Source organism: Mirounga leonina, unplaced genomic scaffold (assembly GCF_011800145.1).
Source record: "Mirounga leonina isolate KUSES-001 unplaced genomic scaffold, KU_Mleo_1.0 Mir_127, whole genome shotgun sequence".
NCBI classification, from domain to species: Eukaryota; Metazoa; Chordata; class Mammalia; order Carnivora; family Phocidae; genus Mirounga; species Mirounga leonina.
The window spans coordinates 13,497,258-13,516,655 of NW_023270316.1; the positions used below are offsets into that span (position 1 = coordinate 13,497,258).

At 42.4% G+C, this 19,398-nt stretch overlaps 1 protein-coding gene across 5 annotated transcripts in view; it reads right to left on the reverse strand.

Annotated features, from left to right (window-relative positions):
• Window positions 1-19,398, reverse strand: part of MBNL2 (muscleblind like splicing regulator 2) — a 156,056-nt gene that overhangs the window by 37,170 nt on the left and 99,488 nt on the right. For all 5 annotated transcript variants that reach the window (XM_035003163.1, XM_035003159.1, XM_035003161.1 and 2 more), the window contains 3 exons: window positions 17,609-17,773; window positions 7,264-7,464; window positions 4,251-4,514 (listed from right to left, as the gene is read on the reverse strand). In XM_035003163.1, the coding sequence (XP_034859054.1) occupies window positions 4,251-4,514; window positions 7,264-7,464; window positions 17,609-17,773 (630 nt within the window). The remainder of the gene's footprint in view (window positions 1-4,250; window positions 4,515-7,263; window positions 7,465-17,608; window positions 17,774-19,398) is intronic.

Consider the following 19,398-nt stretch of genomic DNA (forward strand, 5'->3'; position numbering starts at 1 on the left):
AAGGCTGGTAGTTACGAATAAAATTTCGATTTAACAAAGCATCATTTAATGAAGTCTCCGAGTAGGAAAAGAAATATTAAGTATTTCCCCCTGGGATAATCACCTGGAAGGTTAATATTCTTTTTTTCTGATCTTTGATTGATGAAACTTAATGTCCACAGAAATCAGAATAATCCAAGAATGTGAAGGAAGAAACAAAGCTCTCAACTGAGCTGGACGGCAACAGCATCTCCTCTTCTCCCACTGCAGGCTGTGGGTTATCTTTCCTAGACGCGTATGTCGGGTCTTTTCAAGGAAACGCCAAGGTTTTGGAGGGTTGAGCATATACCTATCAGTATCTTGCACACCTCACGCTTTGAGGCACATGTGTAGAGTGTATTTTAAAAAATCTGTGTGGATTGATAATCACATTATAATATGGTTTTGTAGTGCACAGATATTCTGATTGAGAGGATACATTTGGCATATGTTTAGCTACACTGAAAGGTCTTCAGGCTTAGACTAGACCCGAGAGATCACTGAGCCTGGTGGGTCTTGGGAGCTTCCTTAGGCACCTAAGCAGAGAAAAAGGTTCTCTTTAGCTGAGCCTCTACTCTGTGTCGGTCACTTGGCATCCATTCTCGTTGGCCTCACCAACATTTTGGTGTCCCCTGCCCTCTCTGGGCCACCTGCAGGATTGTGTACATCCAGCGGGGTTTTCCTTTCTCTGGGTCAAAGAACAATCCAACCGCGAGTCAAGGTGTGCAAACCAAGGGCCCATGCCGGGCATTACGGGCAAAGACCAAATCTGAGAAGTCAGAAAACCCTGACGACAATCATCAGAGCTGCCATTTTGATGCGGAAGAAAGGGATGTGGACAAATAGGATGGAATTCAAAATCCCTCTACATGTTTTCTTGGACAATTGAAACTTCTCTAGCTGAGGGCAGCTGGTCCTGTTTCCTTTTACAAAATAGGAATCTGTGTAGCCCCATTTTGAAGTGTGTGAAGAAAGATCGCTTGCTAGAAGATCAGATACCCTTTGTATCTGGCTTATTTTCGCTTTAAAAAAAAAAAAATCTGGTGAGGACGATGCTCATGTTCTAAGACGTATTGTGAAAGAATCAGGCTCTAAAGAAAATAAATGTCTCCTTTTCTGGAATCAAAGCTTTAAGTGCATTTTCAGGGTCTAATTAATCAAAAGAAAGGGAAATCCCTGGACAATAATACAAACTGCATCACAGAAATTCTTTGTATTGGGATATGGAGCCCAGGTGAATGGAATACTAATATCTGCTGACTGCAGTCATCACTCCCATTTGTTCTTTTAAATAAGGAAATAAAATAAGAGGTTTTTTTCAGTGTATTGAGTAATCTTGCCGCTAGAGGAAGAATACTTTGACTTTATCCAACTGCACTGAGGCTGGTTCAAATGAGCCTCTCACTTCAACTAAAAAGACATGACAAATTCAATAATTTTCATGTCATTGTCAGAAAGAAGCTGGCTTTTGTTCTGAAACTATATTCCTTTGGGTTGTCTTTGACGATGTTGCAAGATCCCCTGAAATATCAGAACTCCAAATTTGGGCACAGTATGACAATCCCGGGAACTATGGTAACTAAATATACTGACATCCACTGCAATAACCTCCACGCACCTTGATGAGTATGATGTGCAAATTCGAGGAAGGGCACATGGCAGGCGCGCAGAGGGGTACAGGCTTGGGCTTAAAATATCAGGTTGAGGAATGACGTGTTTGTGCCAATGGCCATTTCTTCTCTTCTCCCCATCACCCACCACTGACCTACACGGGCTGCACCGTTCCTTCGGTGATTGAAGGATATATTGATTGTGGATGTTAGAATGGGTACTTCTCATAAACAGGCAGGTACAATCAAGGCTCAGAGAAATTCGGGGCTCAGCTCTCCGGTTACGATTAGTACCAGTGGTTTGTTGTAGCAACAGGTATTTGAGGTATAGGGACTAATTTTTTTCATACCCCCAGAACCTCATCTCCTACGCCAGTGGCCAGAAATGGCTATTGTGAGCCAGGCTGAGCTGGTCATGGCACGCTATTACTCTAACCATGAGGACAACCCCCAGAATGACCTTTAACTGTTTAGGGTTTTTTCCCTAACCAGAACTGCTGTAGAAGATGCTGTTTTCTCTCCTGTCAAAAGACATAAGAATGTGTCCCCACAGGTGTCTAGACTCGTGGTCAGTGTTGCATTGGAGAACCTGGTCTTAGAAGATAGAGCTGATACGCCAAGAGAAGCAGGAAAGAGAGAAAAAAAAGAGAGATCTACTGGTTTTCCACTTTCTGGGTCTGGGCGCCCCTAATCTCTATGTGACTTCTACTCCCTTTGGAGGGCACCACATGAAGTCCAACTTTTTAATTTAAGCTACTTCAGTTGGGTTTTGGTCTCAGTCCCAGAATCCTGACTAGCCCTGGGGATAACCCTGGTACCCAGTTACGATTTATCATGTCAGTGCAGTGGAAAAACGTGTGCTTTGGGCCTAACAATCAGTGTACCAGTTAGGATACACTGGGGCTGGCCTAAAATAATGATTACAGTGAAAACAGTTTTACTCCTTATAGGATGAGATCTTCACTACGAGGATGGAAAGACAGATTCCATATTGGAGAAATGTATAAAAGACTTCCCTTGCTCGCTAAAAGAGTTCCTTTTTCATCAGCATTAAGTAACCGATTTACTCCTTTGTATTCTCATTACTGAACGTGGAACCCAGAACTTGCTATGTGTTCAAGACCTGCCCCTGCTCCATTCCCAATTACAATCAGTTTTGCAAACTGTTCTTTTACTAGAACAAAAAAGAGGGAGAATTTCTCTATATTGTAGTTAGAAGACTGTGTTTTGAAGTGTATCTTTCATCTCTGAAGCCCTGTCTCTTCTAAGGAAGGACGGCCCACTGAGTCTTTCAGGCCCCGCTGGACCCCATCATGCATTTCCATCATCACTGAGGAGCACTGTTGCCCTCACTTACTCAACTCTAAGCTCCTTGAGGGCAAGAAAACCTGCTTAATTTCTGGATGCTCCCCAGCGAGTGTCTGATGCATGGCCGCTCTCATTACGTGTTCTGAATGAATCAGTGAATGAATGAATGAATGCACAGTGTCTATCATATATTATAATAGGCTTCCGATAAGCCGGCGATCTCACCTTAAAACAAATTAATTAGCAATTTCTACAACCTAGTGTGATGGTTCTCAAGCTGTGCTGCACATCGGAATCCCCGGGGAGTTTTCACAAAAGGCCACCGCCCAGGCCACACCCAGACCAATAAAATAAAAAACTCTGGGGGATGGGGCTGATGTTGGAACCTTTCAAGACCCTTCAGGTAATTCCAAAATACAGCCGAGTTTGAGAACCAGGGTTCTAGGCAGGGGCTTATCAACTGTTAATGTGTATACAAAACACCTGAGGATACTTTAAAATTAGAATTCTGACCCCAAAGGTCTGGGGTGGGGCCTGAGACTCTGGAACTGTAAGAGACTCCCCAGGATGAGGAGGAAGAAGGCGGGGGACAGTAGGAGGAAGAAGGGGAGAAGGAGGAGGAGACGAGGGAGTAGAGGAGGAGGAGGAGGAGGAAGAGGAGGAGGAGAAGCAGGGGGAAGAAGAGAAGGAGGAGGAAGAGGGGGAGAAAGAGGGGGGGCGGCACTGGCGGCTGGTCTCTAAGGGACATTACAGTGACTCAGGGACTCCAGGCTGGGTTACAGTCCCCCGCCCCCTTTTTAAAGCACCAGTCAGTACAACTCCATTGTCATCTGTTCCATGACACAATTTCATTTGGGGGAGGAAGTCTGAAGGCAAGGGGGGAAACGGGTGGGGAAGAGCCAGTCCCTGAAGGTCACCTGTCGCGGGCCTCTGGGCCCCGGGGCTCCGCCGTCTGGCCGTCGCCGGGGCGCTGGGCCCCCCTTCCCGGTGGCCCCGGGCCGCGGAGCCCGCCCGGAGGAGGAGGAGGAGGCCGGGCCGGGCTCGCCGCAGGGGCAGGGGGGCCGGCGGCTCGCCGGGGGTTCCCTGCGCCTGAGGGATTTACTTATTGTGCTGAAGAAGGGAAGGAGGAGGGAAACCAAACCAAAACAAAACGGGGCAAACAACAACAGAACTTAGGCAGCGGAGCAGCGGGGATGGCAGCCTTCCCTAGTTCCCGCCTTGGGGGGCGGCAGGGGCGAGCGTCGGGATCCCGCGGGGCGCCCCGCGGCTCCCCGCGCGGGCGGAGAAGGTGCGCGGCGGGCGCGCCCCACTTACCATGACTGTGGCCGCGGCCGCGGCTGCCTGGGCGGCCACCGCCGCTTGGTTGGCTTGGTGCTGCGCAGCTTTGATTTTGGCCTGCAAGTGTGCAGGAGGGTGAAAATATTTGCATTTCTCCCTCATGCAACGCCCCTTTATGTAATCCATACAAACGGTTACGGTGTTGTCGTTTGTGTCGATCATGGTGCTGTCTGCGGGGTGTGCAAAGCGGCAGTCGGTCTCCCCCCGAGCACAGTTTCCTCGCTGGAACTCCCTGCATACCTAGGACACAGGGGGCAAGAGCGGACGATGCAGAAGGAAGCCTGATGGCCGCCGGCGACCACCTCCGCCAGCGCAGCCATTTATGTCCAAAAAAAAAAAAAAAAAAAAAATTAAAGGAATACATGCTTTTTCCTCTCTTTTAATGGTGGCTTTTGTGACATTCCGGTAAAAATTTGATTGTCCAGAACTCAACTAGGGTCCCTGACAAACTAATCTGAGTTCTGCTTTGCCCTCTTTTCTGGAGTGAGACTCTGTATTGAGAAACTAAGGCAAAAGTCTGCAGTTGGGCTAACATCACGAATATCAACAAAGCCTCCCTTTATCTCTGGGTAGTGTGCTTATCTCCGTATCTACTTTATATGTAATAATTAGGACACAATATATGTGTATATGCAGTACAGAATTTGGACATCTATATCCATATCCAAATCTTCTCCTGCCCTGACCACTCTGGGATGCCATAGGTTTTTTGCATGGAGGGATAGTTGCATCACAGACCAAGCCCCCAGGGCATAGCTGTAGCAATTCCAGAAAGAATTGGGGGAAACAGATTTGTTCCTCCTCTGAGGATGGGAAGTGGGTGGGGTGAATCTGAATACTCCTGTTTCCCCCTAAGTCCCCTGCTCTACAAAGATAACTTACACTTACAATCCTAAGTCAGAACTACTGTATCTAAGACGTTGAAACTTGCATTTAAGGTCACTCTGTTATTATTTTTGACAGCACAGACAAAAGAAAAGATAAAAAGGAGAGAAATAAGTGGAGGGAAGTAGGAATGGAGTCTGAAGTGCTGATGTGTTATCGTTGCTTTTTTAGTCCTTAATCCTTAGTTCTCCTGAAGTCTCAAGTAACTAGAATGCTCCATCCTCTAAGAATTCTGGTGGATCAAAAGTTTACCATGTAAAGAAAGTTTTCTTTAGAATTTAAGAGTATTCTGAATCCTGATCTGAAGACTAGTTCTTAAAATAAGATGACATAAGTAATAAATAGACATAATACTTATAAAATATCATTAGCAGGGCAGAATTAATAGTAAAATTGTAAATTATTTTCCTTTTAGGCTCTAGTTCCAAAGTCAGTACACTGAAGTGGTGTTTGGCATCTCGACCATCAGTGACATCATATGAAGGGTCACTGACGTGACAGTCAAGCCCTGTGAAAGTCAAAGGGGCTTGCAGAATACAGTTTCACTGACCAGTGGCCAAGAGGGCTTGAAGGGTAAATAGGTAAGTCACAAAATTGCTCATTCTTCCCTCCTGCTTTGGATATAAGCCAATATTCCATCTTTAGTTCATAAAATGTACAAAATAAAAATTTCTCAGGTGTTCCCATCAATTCTGAGTCAGCCTTCATCTCTAAATGCAATCCTCTGGTCTGAACCTGCGTCCGAGGTACATACCGGCCATCGAGCGTTTACCAAGGATCTGTGTGTGTGGCCGACTTCATTCCTGGTTTGAAATGAACTGCAAGCTGCCCTGCTAAAGTCACTGTAAATTATTTTTCAATGTCTTTGTCTACTAGTCCTGTTGGGGAGGACGATTTTTTCCCAACTCAGCTGATTTAATTTGTTTTCTAAACCACACTCACCAACTGAACACTAAAGCTCCATGGGTCCAGCAGGTGGAGCCCCAAACGCTTTTGCAGACCATGAAAGGTCTGTTCTCTAGTCATAGGGGCAGGCTAGATCAAAACAGTAGTGTTAGAACTATAGTCTTTTCATTTTGGGATACATAAACTCCAGACTGAAGCTGATATTAGGCAGCCACACTTTATTGCCCTCAAGATTTATCTGGTAAATATTTATTTTTTAAAAAAATTTTTATTGGGTAAATATTTAAACGAATGCACATTGAAATAACTTTCTCCAATGATCCAATATAAAGCACCGTGTACATCCTAACCACACATACATCACCTAACAACTTTAATGGGTACTGGAATTAAAGGAGCTCGTTGAAAAATCTATCAGAATCTTTGCCTACCTGTATAAAATGCTCTATTAAATATCACAGGCTATAGTAGTTAAGATAAATCCTCTACCTCTGATTAAAGAGAATACTGGCTTGACTCATGACTTAAGAATTATGTTCTATAAATATATGAACTTGTTTTCTTGGCTTTTATAGAACACTTGAACTTAAGTTAAAGAAAATATCTCAATCGATAACTAAATTTGCCCAGCTTCCAGTTCCCCTATTTACAGGTAATACAACCAGGGCTGATATTCGGGAACATACCAATATAACTATATTAGTTCTTAAAATATTGAAATATGATCATACCAAGTGGTCAACAGTCATAGTTCTATTTACTCGTACCTCTGTGCCCAAGTTTCCCCCCGGCCCAATTGCCCTGACTGCTGGGCCTCTGACTTGCCCATTCTCAGACCTTTCCAGGATCCATCAGAGGTTAATGCCAAGCATCTGGAGGCCTTCTGGAGCCATTCTATGGCCTGCACAGTGACTGATTCATAGTTCTACTGGTTGTTAAATATTTTGCCCCTGAACACACATTCCCCACGGGTGAATTTTGTTTGTACTAAGCTAATTCTTTTCCTACAGACTAATTTCCTTTATACTCTGCCTTAAATTGAAACCATAGAAGTACGAATGCATGGTGCTTAGATGAACGTGTGTTGTGTGCACGTGGCTGTTTTGCAAGACTGAATGAATATCTTATAAGCGTTCACTTACACAGAAGTACACTTCTACCACAAATGCATCTCTTATCACAGATATAATTGAAGTACCTCCAGTTTGTCAGTCCTGAGAAGTTTCTGAGTTGCAGTTGAGCCCGGGACAGTGACGGGCGGACTTCCGGGAACAATAACAGGTGTGGTGGGTAGAATTTCCGTTGGGACTAACCCAACTCCAGGGGTTACAGGTGCTAAGTAAGGAGCAAAGCTAATCGCCGTATTTGTCCCTATGGCGGGACCTACAGGAAAAGTGGGCTGTTAAAGGAAGACAACACAGGACAAAGATTTCTTTAGAATAAAACTTTTAAAAAAATCACCAGCAAGTGTCATTTGAGCAAAACTCACTCATTATAGATAAGACTCTTTGTGTCAGTTGCGTAAATCAGTATCTGAGAAAGTTCATTAAACTTCCCTGTTTTGTTTTGCTTAATAAAAATGAAATCCATATAGATCCTCTCTTCCTAAAACCATACAAAAAATCATGGGAGAACATTGTAGAAACCTAATTACAGAGGACAGGTTAAACTTTTAATTCTATGAAGGCAGTCTCAAGAAAAGAAAATAATAATTCTCACTATAATTGCTCATCATTCCAAACACTGAATGTTGGTAAGGGAGTAAAACCTGTGGAATGCTGACTCAAAATCTCTCATTTCTCCTCCGTGGATCTCAAAAAGGAAATGAATAAAGAAAAACCTTGAATAGCGCCTGATTTTCCAGTTGATCGAGTTTGTACATTCACAAAAAGCGGGGATTATTTGGGGTTGTATTTGCTCAGACTCACCAGCATGTTCCCATAGCCCCTCACTAGCATGCAAGTACCCAATGTTTGTAGGCAATGTTCATAGAGACCTGCTATTTCATGGTCCAGCTCAACCATGTTTAGATCTAACCTTCCCTTGAATGGAAGAGCATGAACTTTTCAGTTGGCCAATTTTTCAACCAGCCATTAAAATTTAGTTTGGTTTCCTAGGTCAAAATCTGCACAGCAGTGATAAAGGCATTCCGTACCTTATTTAGAGAAGTCCACAGACAAGAAGAAATATACTAAGGGGTTGAGGGGATGATTATTTTTAAAAGCCCCGCCTAAAAATATGCCCCTCGGAAAGGAAATAATATGAGAACAAGGAACTTTGCCTCACTCTTCTAGAACCAATGTTAACAATTGAAGATGCTAAAATTTTTCTTAGAATAAATTTTACCCTGAATTGTACCTGAACGGTTTTTGTTGGTTGCTTGCTTTTTTAGTGATTGGATGACTTTTACCTTCTTTATTTTTAGGACCAGTGTGCAGATATTTGCAATCACGTGTTAATGTAATTTTCTAATACCGAACCCTGCCATTGGCCCTGTCACGCTACTCTGCTATTTATACATTGTGAGTAACATTCTTGTTTTCTATTTATGGCTCTGAATGAGTTGTTGAACATATGGGAAAAATAACAATCTATGTTTATTAAACAAATTTTTTGTTGACAGCAATAACGGAAAAATATCTCTTATGAATGCTCATGTTAGAAAACAGTGAAATATTGAAAGTATGTGCAGGGAGTTCTCAGAGAGTCTGGAAGTCTTTACTGGAGTGTCTGGGGGCCACAAGAGGTGATTCTAATGGTCTGTGAGTGCTGCCGTAGCCCTCCCATGGGGGGGCTCTTAGATCTTTATGGCTCAGACATAAAATTCACTTTGGGACAGAGTTGCAACATGAGGTCTCAACATGGGAAATAGATGGCAGTTAGGAATTTTTTTCTCCAAAATTTTATATGTGTATGTTTTCCATTTTCAACCCATTTGAGCCATAATTACAGAAAGTTGTGGTTTTCAGGAACCATAGCTTTTATAAGTTAGCGCTCTTGAAAGAAAGCCAAGTGATTTGAATGGTATGACTATATAATGTTAGAATTAAAGAAAAAAAAAATCCACCCTGAAAGGTCATAAATCACAACAGATCAGTGATTCAAACACTAGCTATATCAGAAATGCCTGTGGGGAATTTCTTAAATAGAGATATGGCCAGACTCAATAGGTCTAGGCAGAGGCCTTGAAATTTGCATTTAAAAAAATTTACTACATGATCTGATGTGTGGCCCAGTTTGTGAAAGTAAGTATTAAAACACTTGTACTAAATGTGTAATTTAACCCAGAGACCAATTATCAAAGTAAACACTGAAAGAAAAGAGCTCTCCCCCACACCCCCAGCCCTCCCTCCCATGGATCATTTGAAGTCAGGGTCTGTGTGGTGACATACAGCTTGTACCCTGACTGTCAATAGGATGTCAGAACCTCAAAACTCATTTCCTGAAACCTTTTCGCCTATCAGCAAATCTATTACAATTAGGAAGAGCGTGCTTTCCAAAATGTACGTTACTTGTTCATCTAATTTAATGATCTAAAATGGATGTTGCAGTTTGTTTTACTAATGATAGCTCTAACAGGGCTCGGGGAGAGTATTATTTACAAATAAAACCACAGGTTTTAGACTGAGAGCGATCTGAATTCAAATCCAGAGCTCTGCCAGTTAACTTTTATCCTGGGCAGTGAGTTAACCTCGCCGGGGTTTAGTTTTCTCAGCAGCAGACGGGACATAAAACCTTAAGCTTAGCTTCAAGAGTTGGGCCAAATCAGGTATTAGTTCTCCCCCCTTCCCATGGTCAGAACTCAGTAAATAACAGCTCTCATCGGTAGTGTAAAACCTGCAGTAATAAAGTTTTTCCCCCAAATGGCCCATTGTGTCTAGAATAGGAATATAATCAGCATAGAAATGTGAGTACAGAGGTATAAACTCTATTAATGATTATTAAATGATAGTAAATGTCTTCTCTTTTTTGAAATGTGGGCTGGGAAAATACATTGTTCCATGTGCAGTTGAAAGTTAAAACTGTATAGGTCTTAGGAAGATAGATTCAGTGAGGTATTTTCTCTCTCTTTGAGTGTTTTTCATTGAAGGTAATGAGTAAAAAGTAAAGTTACCCTCATCTTCAGAGATGGGGACTCTTATTATTACGGTTGACAGTAATACCTTATGCCTCCGAAGGGTTCCCAGTGTTCAAACCGCTCTCCCACACCTTGTCTTCTTTAACCTTCTCAATATCCGTGAAGGCCAAGGGTGGCCGTGAGAACTTACGGGTGAAAGCAATTTAGAGTATAGACCAAATGGATCATGCAAGGTCAGTGCCGCTGAGGCAGAGTCAGGGCAAAGCGCCCGGGACTCCTGACTTCCCAGTCTGGGGCTATTTCCATTTCTCTGCATTCCCTAGATTTTGCTGGTAATTTCTTAAAACAGAAGAGGGCAAAGCCCCGAGCTGTGCTGATGTCTTTGAGTGTGAGGCCAGAGTGCTGGTGGAGAGCTGTGTCCCACCATCAGCCAAGGCCTCCTCCAGATGGGAGGGGCGAGGCTGTTCCAACCAGCGCTCTGGAGAGCGACTGCCCCGGCACAGTGGGTCCCAGATCCTGCACTGAAATTAAGCTCCGCAAGTAGAGTCCAGGCTGACACCATGTCCTCACGTCTGAATTCAGTTCTTAGCTGCAGCTAAGAAAAGAGAAGAGCCGCACCTCCGAATGATTCTTGTCCCGGGGGCCACACCAGCTCGCTCCCGGGAGCCTCGGCCCCATGGTTTCTGTACAAGGCCTGCTGCCAGGCTGTCTGAGATGGGATCCACCGGGTCCTTGATCATCTCTCAGAACCAGCTGCAGCTAGAGTGGCTGGAGGACAAAGCTGTGGCGTCTTCTGGACGAAAATGGCTTCTGAAATACTGGCCTTGCTATTTCTCATCTCTGGACTTCATTCCACATTCCTGTGTTTCTCTCTTCAGCTTCTCACCTGCTAGTCTTCTTTCTCAGTATATTATACCAGTAGATCCAGGTTCAAAGACCTCTCTGCCTCCCCCCCCCCCCTCTCACACACACACACACACACATTCAGCACGGGTTCTTTGATACTTTGTAGTGGCAAGGAAGGATCAGTGCTGAGCAGTAATGACTAAGTGGCCTGAGGTATTTTATGGCTCTAAAATTTAGTCAGTTGACTTTTTAAAACAGGAGCGTGAGAGTTCATACATTTAGAAAGCTTTGACTTCAAAGGGTAGGTATTTGGCACTCAAACTGAAAGGCTTAAAACATGGCATCCCCTTAAGCCTCCTCTCTTTACTTCCAGAAGCATCTCTGGAAGGCAGAATACTCAATGCAAGACCTTGTCCCTGAGGACTGGGTTGTATAGGCTCTTAAATCTCTATCCTACTAAAGCCTACCCACCCCCACTTCTTTTTCTTTTTCTTTTTTTTTTTTAAATTGAGGTATAACTGACATGCAACATTATATTAGTTTCAGGTGTATGATGTAATGATCGATATTTGTATATATTGTGAAATGATTGCTAGAGTAAGTCATTACCATCCATCACCATATGGAGGTACAGAATTTGCCTTTTTGTGATGAGAACATTTAAGATTTACTCTCTTAGCAACTTTCAACTATGCAATACAGTATTCTTAACTGTAGTCTCCATGCTGAATATTACCGTCCTCATGAATTACTTTTTTTGAATAACTGGAAGATTGTACCTTATGACCCCCTCTACCCATTTTGCCAGCCCCCTTGCCCTGCTTCTGGCAACCACCAATCTTTCTATCTGTCTCTATGAGTTTGTTTGTTTTTTTTTCCAGATTCTATGTATAAGTGAGATCATATAGTACTTGTTTTTTTCTGTCTGACTTATTTCACTTAATATAATGCCCTCGTGGTCCATTCACGTTGTTGCAGATGACAAGATTTCCTTTTTTAAAATGGCTGAATGATATTTCATTGTATGTATATGCCACAACTTCTTTATCCATTCATCCACTGACAGACACTCGGGTTGTTGCCGTATCTTGGCTATTGTAAATAATGCTGCAACGAACATAGGGGTGCAGATATTTTTTCAAGTTAGTGTTTTCATTTTCTTTGGATAAATACCCAGAAGTGGAATTGATGGATCATATGGTAGTTCTATTTTTAATTTTTTTGAGAAACCTCTATGCTCTTTTCCACAGTGACTGCACCAACTTACATTCCCAATGCAATGGATTTCCTTTTCTCCACCTCCTGGCCATACTTGTTACCTCTTATCTTTTTGATAACACCATTCTAACAGATGTGAGGTGGTATCTTTTTTTTTTAAAGGCTTATTTACTTGAGAGAGAGAGAGAGAGCACGTGTGTGCGTATGCGTAAGTCAGGGGAGGAGCAGGGGGAGAGAATCTTCAAGCAGACTCCCCACTGAGCACAGAGCCCAACACAGGGCTCCATGTCACCCTGACATCATGACTTGAGCTGAAAACCAATGTCTGATGCTTAACTGACTGAGCTACCCAGGTGCCCCGAAGTGAGGTGATTTACAGTGATCTTTATTTGCATTTCCCTGACGATGAGTACTGTTGAGCAGCTTTTCATGTACCTGTTGGCCATCTGTATGTCTTCTTTGGAAAAATGCCTATTCAGATCTTCTGCCCATTTAAAAAATGGGCAGAGGATTTTGTTTGTTTGCTATTCTATTTTATGAATTCTTACTATATTTTTGGATGTTAACCCCTTATCGGATATATAATTTGCAAATATTTTCTCCCATTCCATACACTGCCTTTTCATTTTGCTGATGGTTTCTTTTGCTGGACAGAAACTTTTTAGTTGGAAGCAGTCCCACTTGTTGATTTTTGCTTTTGTTGACTTTGCTTTTGTTATCAAACCCCGAAAATCATCACCAAGACTGATGTCACCACCTATGTTTTTTGTTTGTTTTTTTTTTAGGAAAGGAGTTTAATGGTTTCAGATCTTACACTCAAGTCTTTAATCCATTTTGAGTTAATTTTTGTGCGTGGCATAAGATAGTGGTCCAGTTTCCTTCTTTTGCATGTAGCTGCTCAGTTTTCCCTGTACTATTCATTGAAGAGACTTTTCCCATTATATATTCTTGGCTCCTTTATTGTAAATTAATTGACTATATGTGAGTGAGTTTGTTTCTGGGCTCTCTATTCTGTTATATTGATCTATGTGTCTGTTTTTATGCCAATATTATACAGTTTTGATTACTACAGCTTTGTAATATAGTTTGAAATCAGACAGCATGATGCCTCCAGCTTTGTTCTTCTTTCTCAAGATTTCTTTGGCTATTCAGCGTCTTTTGTGATTCCATACAAATTTTATGGTTATTTGTTCTAGTTCTGTGAAAAAACCCATTGGAATTTTGATAGGGATTATTTGAATCTGTAGATCACTTAGGGTAGTATGGCTATTTTGATAATATTAATCCTTCTAATCCATGAGCATGAAATATCTTTCCACTTAGTTCTGTCTTCTTCAATTTTTGTCATCAATATCTTAAAATTTTCAGTGTACGAGGCCTTTTACCTCCCTGGTTCAGTCTATTCCTAGGTATTTTATTCTTTTTGATGAAGTTGTAAATGGGATTTTTTTTCTTAATTTTTCTGATAGTTCATTATTAGTGTATAGAAACATGACAGATTTCTGTGTATTGATTTTGTACCCGGCAGTATTACTAAAATCATTTATTAGGTCTAACCACCCACTTCTTTACCTTGAGTGTACACACAAAGGCTGTGCGTTGGATGGGGGGTGCAGTGTGTGAGGAAGGAAAGGAAAAAAAGAATTACTGTTATATCCTACTAGGAACTGGGGAGAGAAAAACTGCCAGGAGGAAAAACTGAAGGGGACTTTTAAAATATGGTGAATTTGAGACAGAAGAGTTATGAGAGGAAAGAACGATTTGTGTTTTCATTCACTGAGTATTTTTTGGTACAGACCACTGTGTGCATATTTATTGAACTTAAACCCTAATGAGAAAGAACAAACAAAATTACAATTTATTTTTATGGATAAGCAGAAATCAGGAGGCCTCATTGGTTGTGATGGAGATTGGTGGTGGGTCACAGGGGATGCATACGGAGTCCTTCTGGATAAGATGAAGTTAACATGTGAAGAGCAGCAGGGTACTTCCAGCAAGAGCAAAGACCATGAGGCAAGCAAGAGCTTTGTGTGTTCACAGAACTGAAAGTTCAGTTTGGTTCCAGTGAATACAGAAAGAGTGGCCCCTGATGAGTTGGTGAGCTGGTGGGGACCAGCCCACGGATGACATTCTAGAGTATAGTCATGGTTAATGTTTAGGCTTTGTCTCTAATGAAATGGGAGAGCACTGATGGGTCTTAAGTAAGGGAGTGATATGATGCCTTTAGGTGTTACAAATATTCCTCTGGTTGCTGTATGCAGAATACACTGGAATAAAGCAAGAGTGGAAACTGACAGATTAGAAAGGAAATATTTGAATAAAAGATTGATGGAGGCTCAGATGCAGGTTTAGGGAGGTGGAGAAGGAAACAGACTTGAAAGCAGATATGATAGCACTTGCTGATGAACTGGATGTGAGAGAATCTGCTTAATTTTGGTTTTGAAACTGCTGGTTGCATTTACTGAAATGGGAACATTTGGGCTTGAACATGTCAGGTTCCTGTGAGCAATTTAAAGATGAGTCCAGTAGGAAGTTAGATACGCAAACTCGGGGCTCCGAGGAGAGGACTGGAAACATGTACTGGGGAGTTCGCAGCTTACATATGATTTACAGCCATGGGAATGGATGAGATCCATGAAGGAAACGTCCAGTGCCAGGAACCTCCATGTGCAGCAGCCTCCACATATAGTAGAGGAACACAATGGGCAACATCTCCAGCCTTTTCCCAGGGAGGAAGACAGATTAGAGAGGAAAGGAGTGTTCCGCAAAGGAGAGATTGATTATGTGGGTTGAATATGGCTAAGAGGTCAAACGAACACAGTGAAGACAAAAGAGACCACTGGTTTAGCAATACAGAGGTCACTGGTGAGATAATCAAGGGACTAGGTTTAGGGTAGATGGAAGTTAGGAGGGAGTGGAAAAATCCATAGTTCTTTAGAGAAGGTTAGCCTAGAAGGAGACCTAAAATGGAGTGGTACCTGCTACTCTGTGTTTATCAGTGTGTTTGTCTTAAGCAACTCCCATGTGTTATTCATTTCTTGTGGCCAGTCTGACAAACTGCCATAAACTTGGCAACTTACAACAACACAAATTTATCCTTGCATTTTTCTGAAGGCCAGAAGCCTGAAATCCGTTTCACCGGGACCAAATCAAGGTATTGGCATTTCATGCTCCCTCTGGAGGCTCCAGGGAAGAATCTATTCCTCTTCTCTTCTGTCTTCTGGTGGCTGTTGGCATTCTCTGGTTTCTGGCCTCACCACCTGTCTCTGCCTCTACGGGCACATTGTCCCTCTCCTCTTCCACATGTGCCCACTCTCCCCCTACCTCTCTCTCATAAGGCTCCTTGTGATTGCATTTAATCCAGGAGCACTGTCCCATCTCAAGATGCCCAACTTCCTCATAGCTGCAAAGACCTGGTTTCCTTATAAGGTGACATTTACACGTTCCCTGTACCTTCCAGGGCTGTTATTTGGCCCATTATACTGTACTAGGTCACTAATTCATTCCTGAGACTCTGAAGTTATTTGTTTGTAGAGTTGATGATTTTTAAGTGCATCACATTTCTTATTCTGGGATTTCTTGGGATTTAAAACATCTATTGAAATATTTAAATGTACAATTCCTTTTTCATAGACGAATTGTGGTTATTAACTTCTAATTAATATTTGAGACAATACATAAATATAACTTCCAAAAAGAAGTTCAACTAATAGTTAACAATGGGAATGGACTTTTCTTATTAACACTGCCATTATTAAGTACCAGGGTCAATCTTTATGAATTCTAAATAAAAAAGAAGTGAATGATTAAAATGAGTGAGACAGACACATAATGCAGTGTTACTATGTTGACCTTGGTGGTTCTAAATTTATTCCTACAGACATTATTTAATATGAATAAAAATTATTTTAGCTGTAGGTAATTTAATAAAATAATTTATACACATATATCAATAGAGAACCATAAATTATACATGTGTGTGGTTTTAAATAGATCCACTTAAATGCCTCTATACGGTGTGAAATGTATTCAGATCTCTGTCTATGCTCTCCTTATATCTAGGCTCCCCCCTACGCATCCTTTGGGATATACTCATCCTTTGGGATATACTTATTTGGGACCTCCTCCAAGCAGCATTTCCTGCCTCATTCAAAATCATAATTCCCTGTGCCTGAATCTTACTTTGCCTGTCTCATGACTCTGTCTACTCCCAAAAGACTGTATCTCATTTACGGTGGAGCCCTCTGCACCTGGTACTTTTTTTTTTTTTTTTAACTCTGGGCAGAGCTGGGCCCTGGCTACTTTGTGCCACCATTGCTGAGCAGAAACCTGGAGACAAGCAGAACTGTTAACCATCTGCCCGGATTCTCTCCTTCTTCCGGCCGTTCCCACCCTCCCCATCTCATCACAAGTACATCTCAGGGGTAGCTATCCTTTTTAATTTAGCAGCTTTCAGTAACATAGACTTTTCACACAATAAAGACTAATTTTTAAATAATAGTCTTTTGTGTATGTACTTCTTTATAAAAGCAAATTTTGCTCACTTTACTGGCTTTGTTTCTTTAAAAAAAAAATTCGCTTGTTTTTGACAAATAATTCACCAATGTAAATGAAATCCCCTCAAGCCAAATGCACTCCTTTTCCCCAGGGCCTTGTTCCTAAAACAATTCCCAGACCTTTAAGGAAGTACTTTCAAACACTGAAATCAGGGAGAAAATATGACACAATACGTATTCAAAGACTGAACTCCCTTGAGCATTTAATCCTGTGGCCCTGGTCACAGCCGCCACACCCTTGGCCGGCCTCAGAGAGAGGGTGGGCGTGCGTGGCTCGGACAGCCTTCTCTGGGGATGCTGTGGGACTCCCGGGGGGAACTGACTGTGGAGAGCGCCCCGCTCAGGATGTCTTGAGCCCCAGTGCCAGCCCCACCTGCTTATTAGCTGCATGACACTGGGTAAATCACTTAACTTCTCCGGTCTCTCACTTCGCTCACCCTATAAAATGATGCCAATGAACGAAACTATCTGCTAAGTTGCTAACAATATGATAGGCATCGACGCCTCCTTTTTACATGGATCATCACTTCACACGCTACATGAAAATGCAGAACTCTTTCCATTCTAAGATGGTTCCAACGCGGAGTTTACCGGTGAGCAAGAGTTGGAGGGACACAGATTTCCCAGGTACCGCTTAGGAACTGTCTTTGCCTACTGTGTCCACACACATTTTTTCCATTTAAGTAATTTCAAAAGCCCTATTTTCAGCATCCATTTAGCTCCAAAGCTATTCGCTTTAATTGTAGCCAGAGACAAAGTGGGGGGGAGGCCATTTTAGGTCAATGTGGCCCTGCGTGTACCAACACTTTAATCATCAAGCCCATCATTAGATGCGACGTACTCACCACTGGATGAAGTGGGGTTCCTGGAAACATAAATTGCATCTGCTGGGCAAGCATCGCGGCAGCAGTTTTTTGCTGGATCAAATTGTTCCTCCCATTAATTTCTAGTTGAGTTTTTAAATGTGTTGGAGGATGAAGATACTTGCAGTTCTCTCTTGAACAACGGCCCTGTAAAACGAATGTTTTGGTTTTAGGACTGTTAGGAGTAGCCGTCATCTATTGTCAACCATTTCACAATTGCTCCACGTATACAAAGGTAAGGATCCTGTGCGTGCGTGCGAGTGTGTGCATGTGTGCGTGTGCGTGCGCATGCGCACGCATGCTGGAACGTACAACAGCCTTGAATCAGGCATTAGATGATTATCAACCTTGCTCAAACCTGTTCAGCAGAGAAGCTTCCTGAGATTTTTTTGCCCTTGTTCTGTCTAATGGATTCCAACTCTGACAACAGACTCTAAAGAAACCTGAGTGCTAGGAGTAAAGGCAGACCCTTCTAGGCGGTGTGGAAGGCAACCAGAGGAGCATTTTTATGGGGACTTATCAAAAGGACTCTTTGAACTTGCTCTATGTTGGTTTGTGCATGCTGGGGTGATAACCAAAAATGAATGATGACGTGCCGAATTTGTGCAGTGGGGACAGTAATAAGAACTTCTTGAAATGCATGTTCCAGATTGGCTGAAGATACCCCTAGTCCAAATCATTGAAGAAGAGACAATGGTCCTATAGGAGTGGATATTTCTTAGTAATAGATGCATTAGTGAAAATTCCAGGCATAAACTCAGATAATTACCTGCAGCTAATTAGTTTGGTACACAAAAGCTGTTACCCCATGTCCCTGCCCCACTCCCATGACAGTTGTATCAAATTTAATGTCACGATATGACACAGTGAAGAGTGTTTATGGCTAAAGTAATATTTTGACGTTAAAGTCGGCACAGTGAAAAAAATTAATTAGGTGACAGGTGTGCATAAAGCCAGTCTCGAAGAATAGTTGCAAATGGAGTGTTCATACTGAATTCCCAAGTTTTCAAAATTACTGATTGAGAGAATCATGTTGATGTGTGAATTATGCAATTCCTGGAGAAAGAAGAGCAGACTGTGCTAACCAGTGTGAGTATTATCATTCCCTAAAGAATTAGTCTATTTGCAACCAAGAAAAGAGAATATGGGTTTGTTTACCAGATATAAAAATAATTTTAAATGGCAAGCGTAGTGGATCTGGGGAGACAAATTTGTTTATAGTCATCCTAATTCTAAACATCTGGAGTTCTCCCTCCGTTTCCCGCAAATGTCAGCTGCACTTTTGACAGTGTAAGCCCCTCTCCAGCGTGAACCTTCCCCTGCCGCGGTGGAGAAGGGCAGATGTCAGTGGCAGGCTTGGTCCCTGTGGTCTGGGCTCATCAACCGATGCTGTTCTGAGGCTCTACTGTTAGCATTAGAGGTCGTGTCACCCTCTGCAGGTAGGACACAGGCAGGTACTGGGAACATCAAAAGGAATTGGTCCCATTTCTGTTAATAAAATTCTGTAACAGTGGTTATAGGTCAGTATGTCTCCTCTTTTTTTTTTTTTTTTAAAGATTTTATTTATTTATTCATGAGAGACAGAGAGAGAGAGAGACAGAGGCAGAGGGAGAAGCAGGCTCCCCGCGGAGCAGGGAGCCCGATGCGGGGCTCGATCCCAGGACCCTGGGATCATGACCTGAGCCGAAGGCAGATGCTTAACCGACTGAGCCACCCAGGCATCCGGGTCAGTATGTCTCCTTAGTCGCAAGCTCATAGTTTGAATGTGTCCT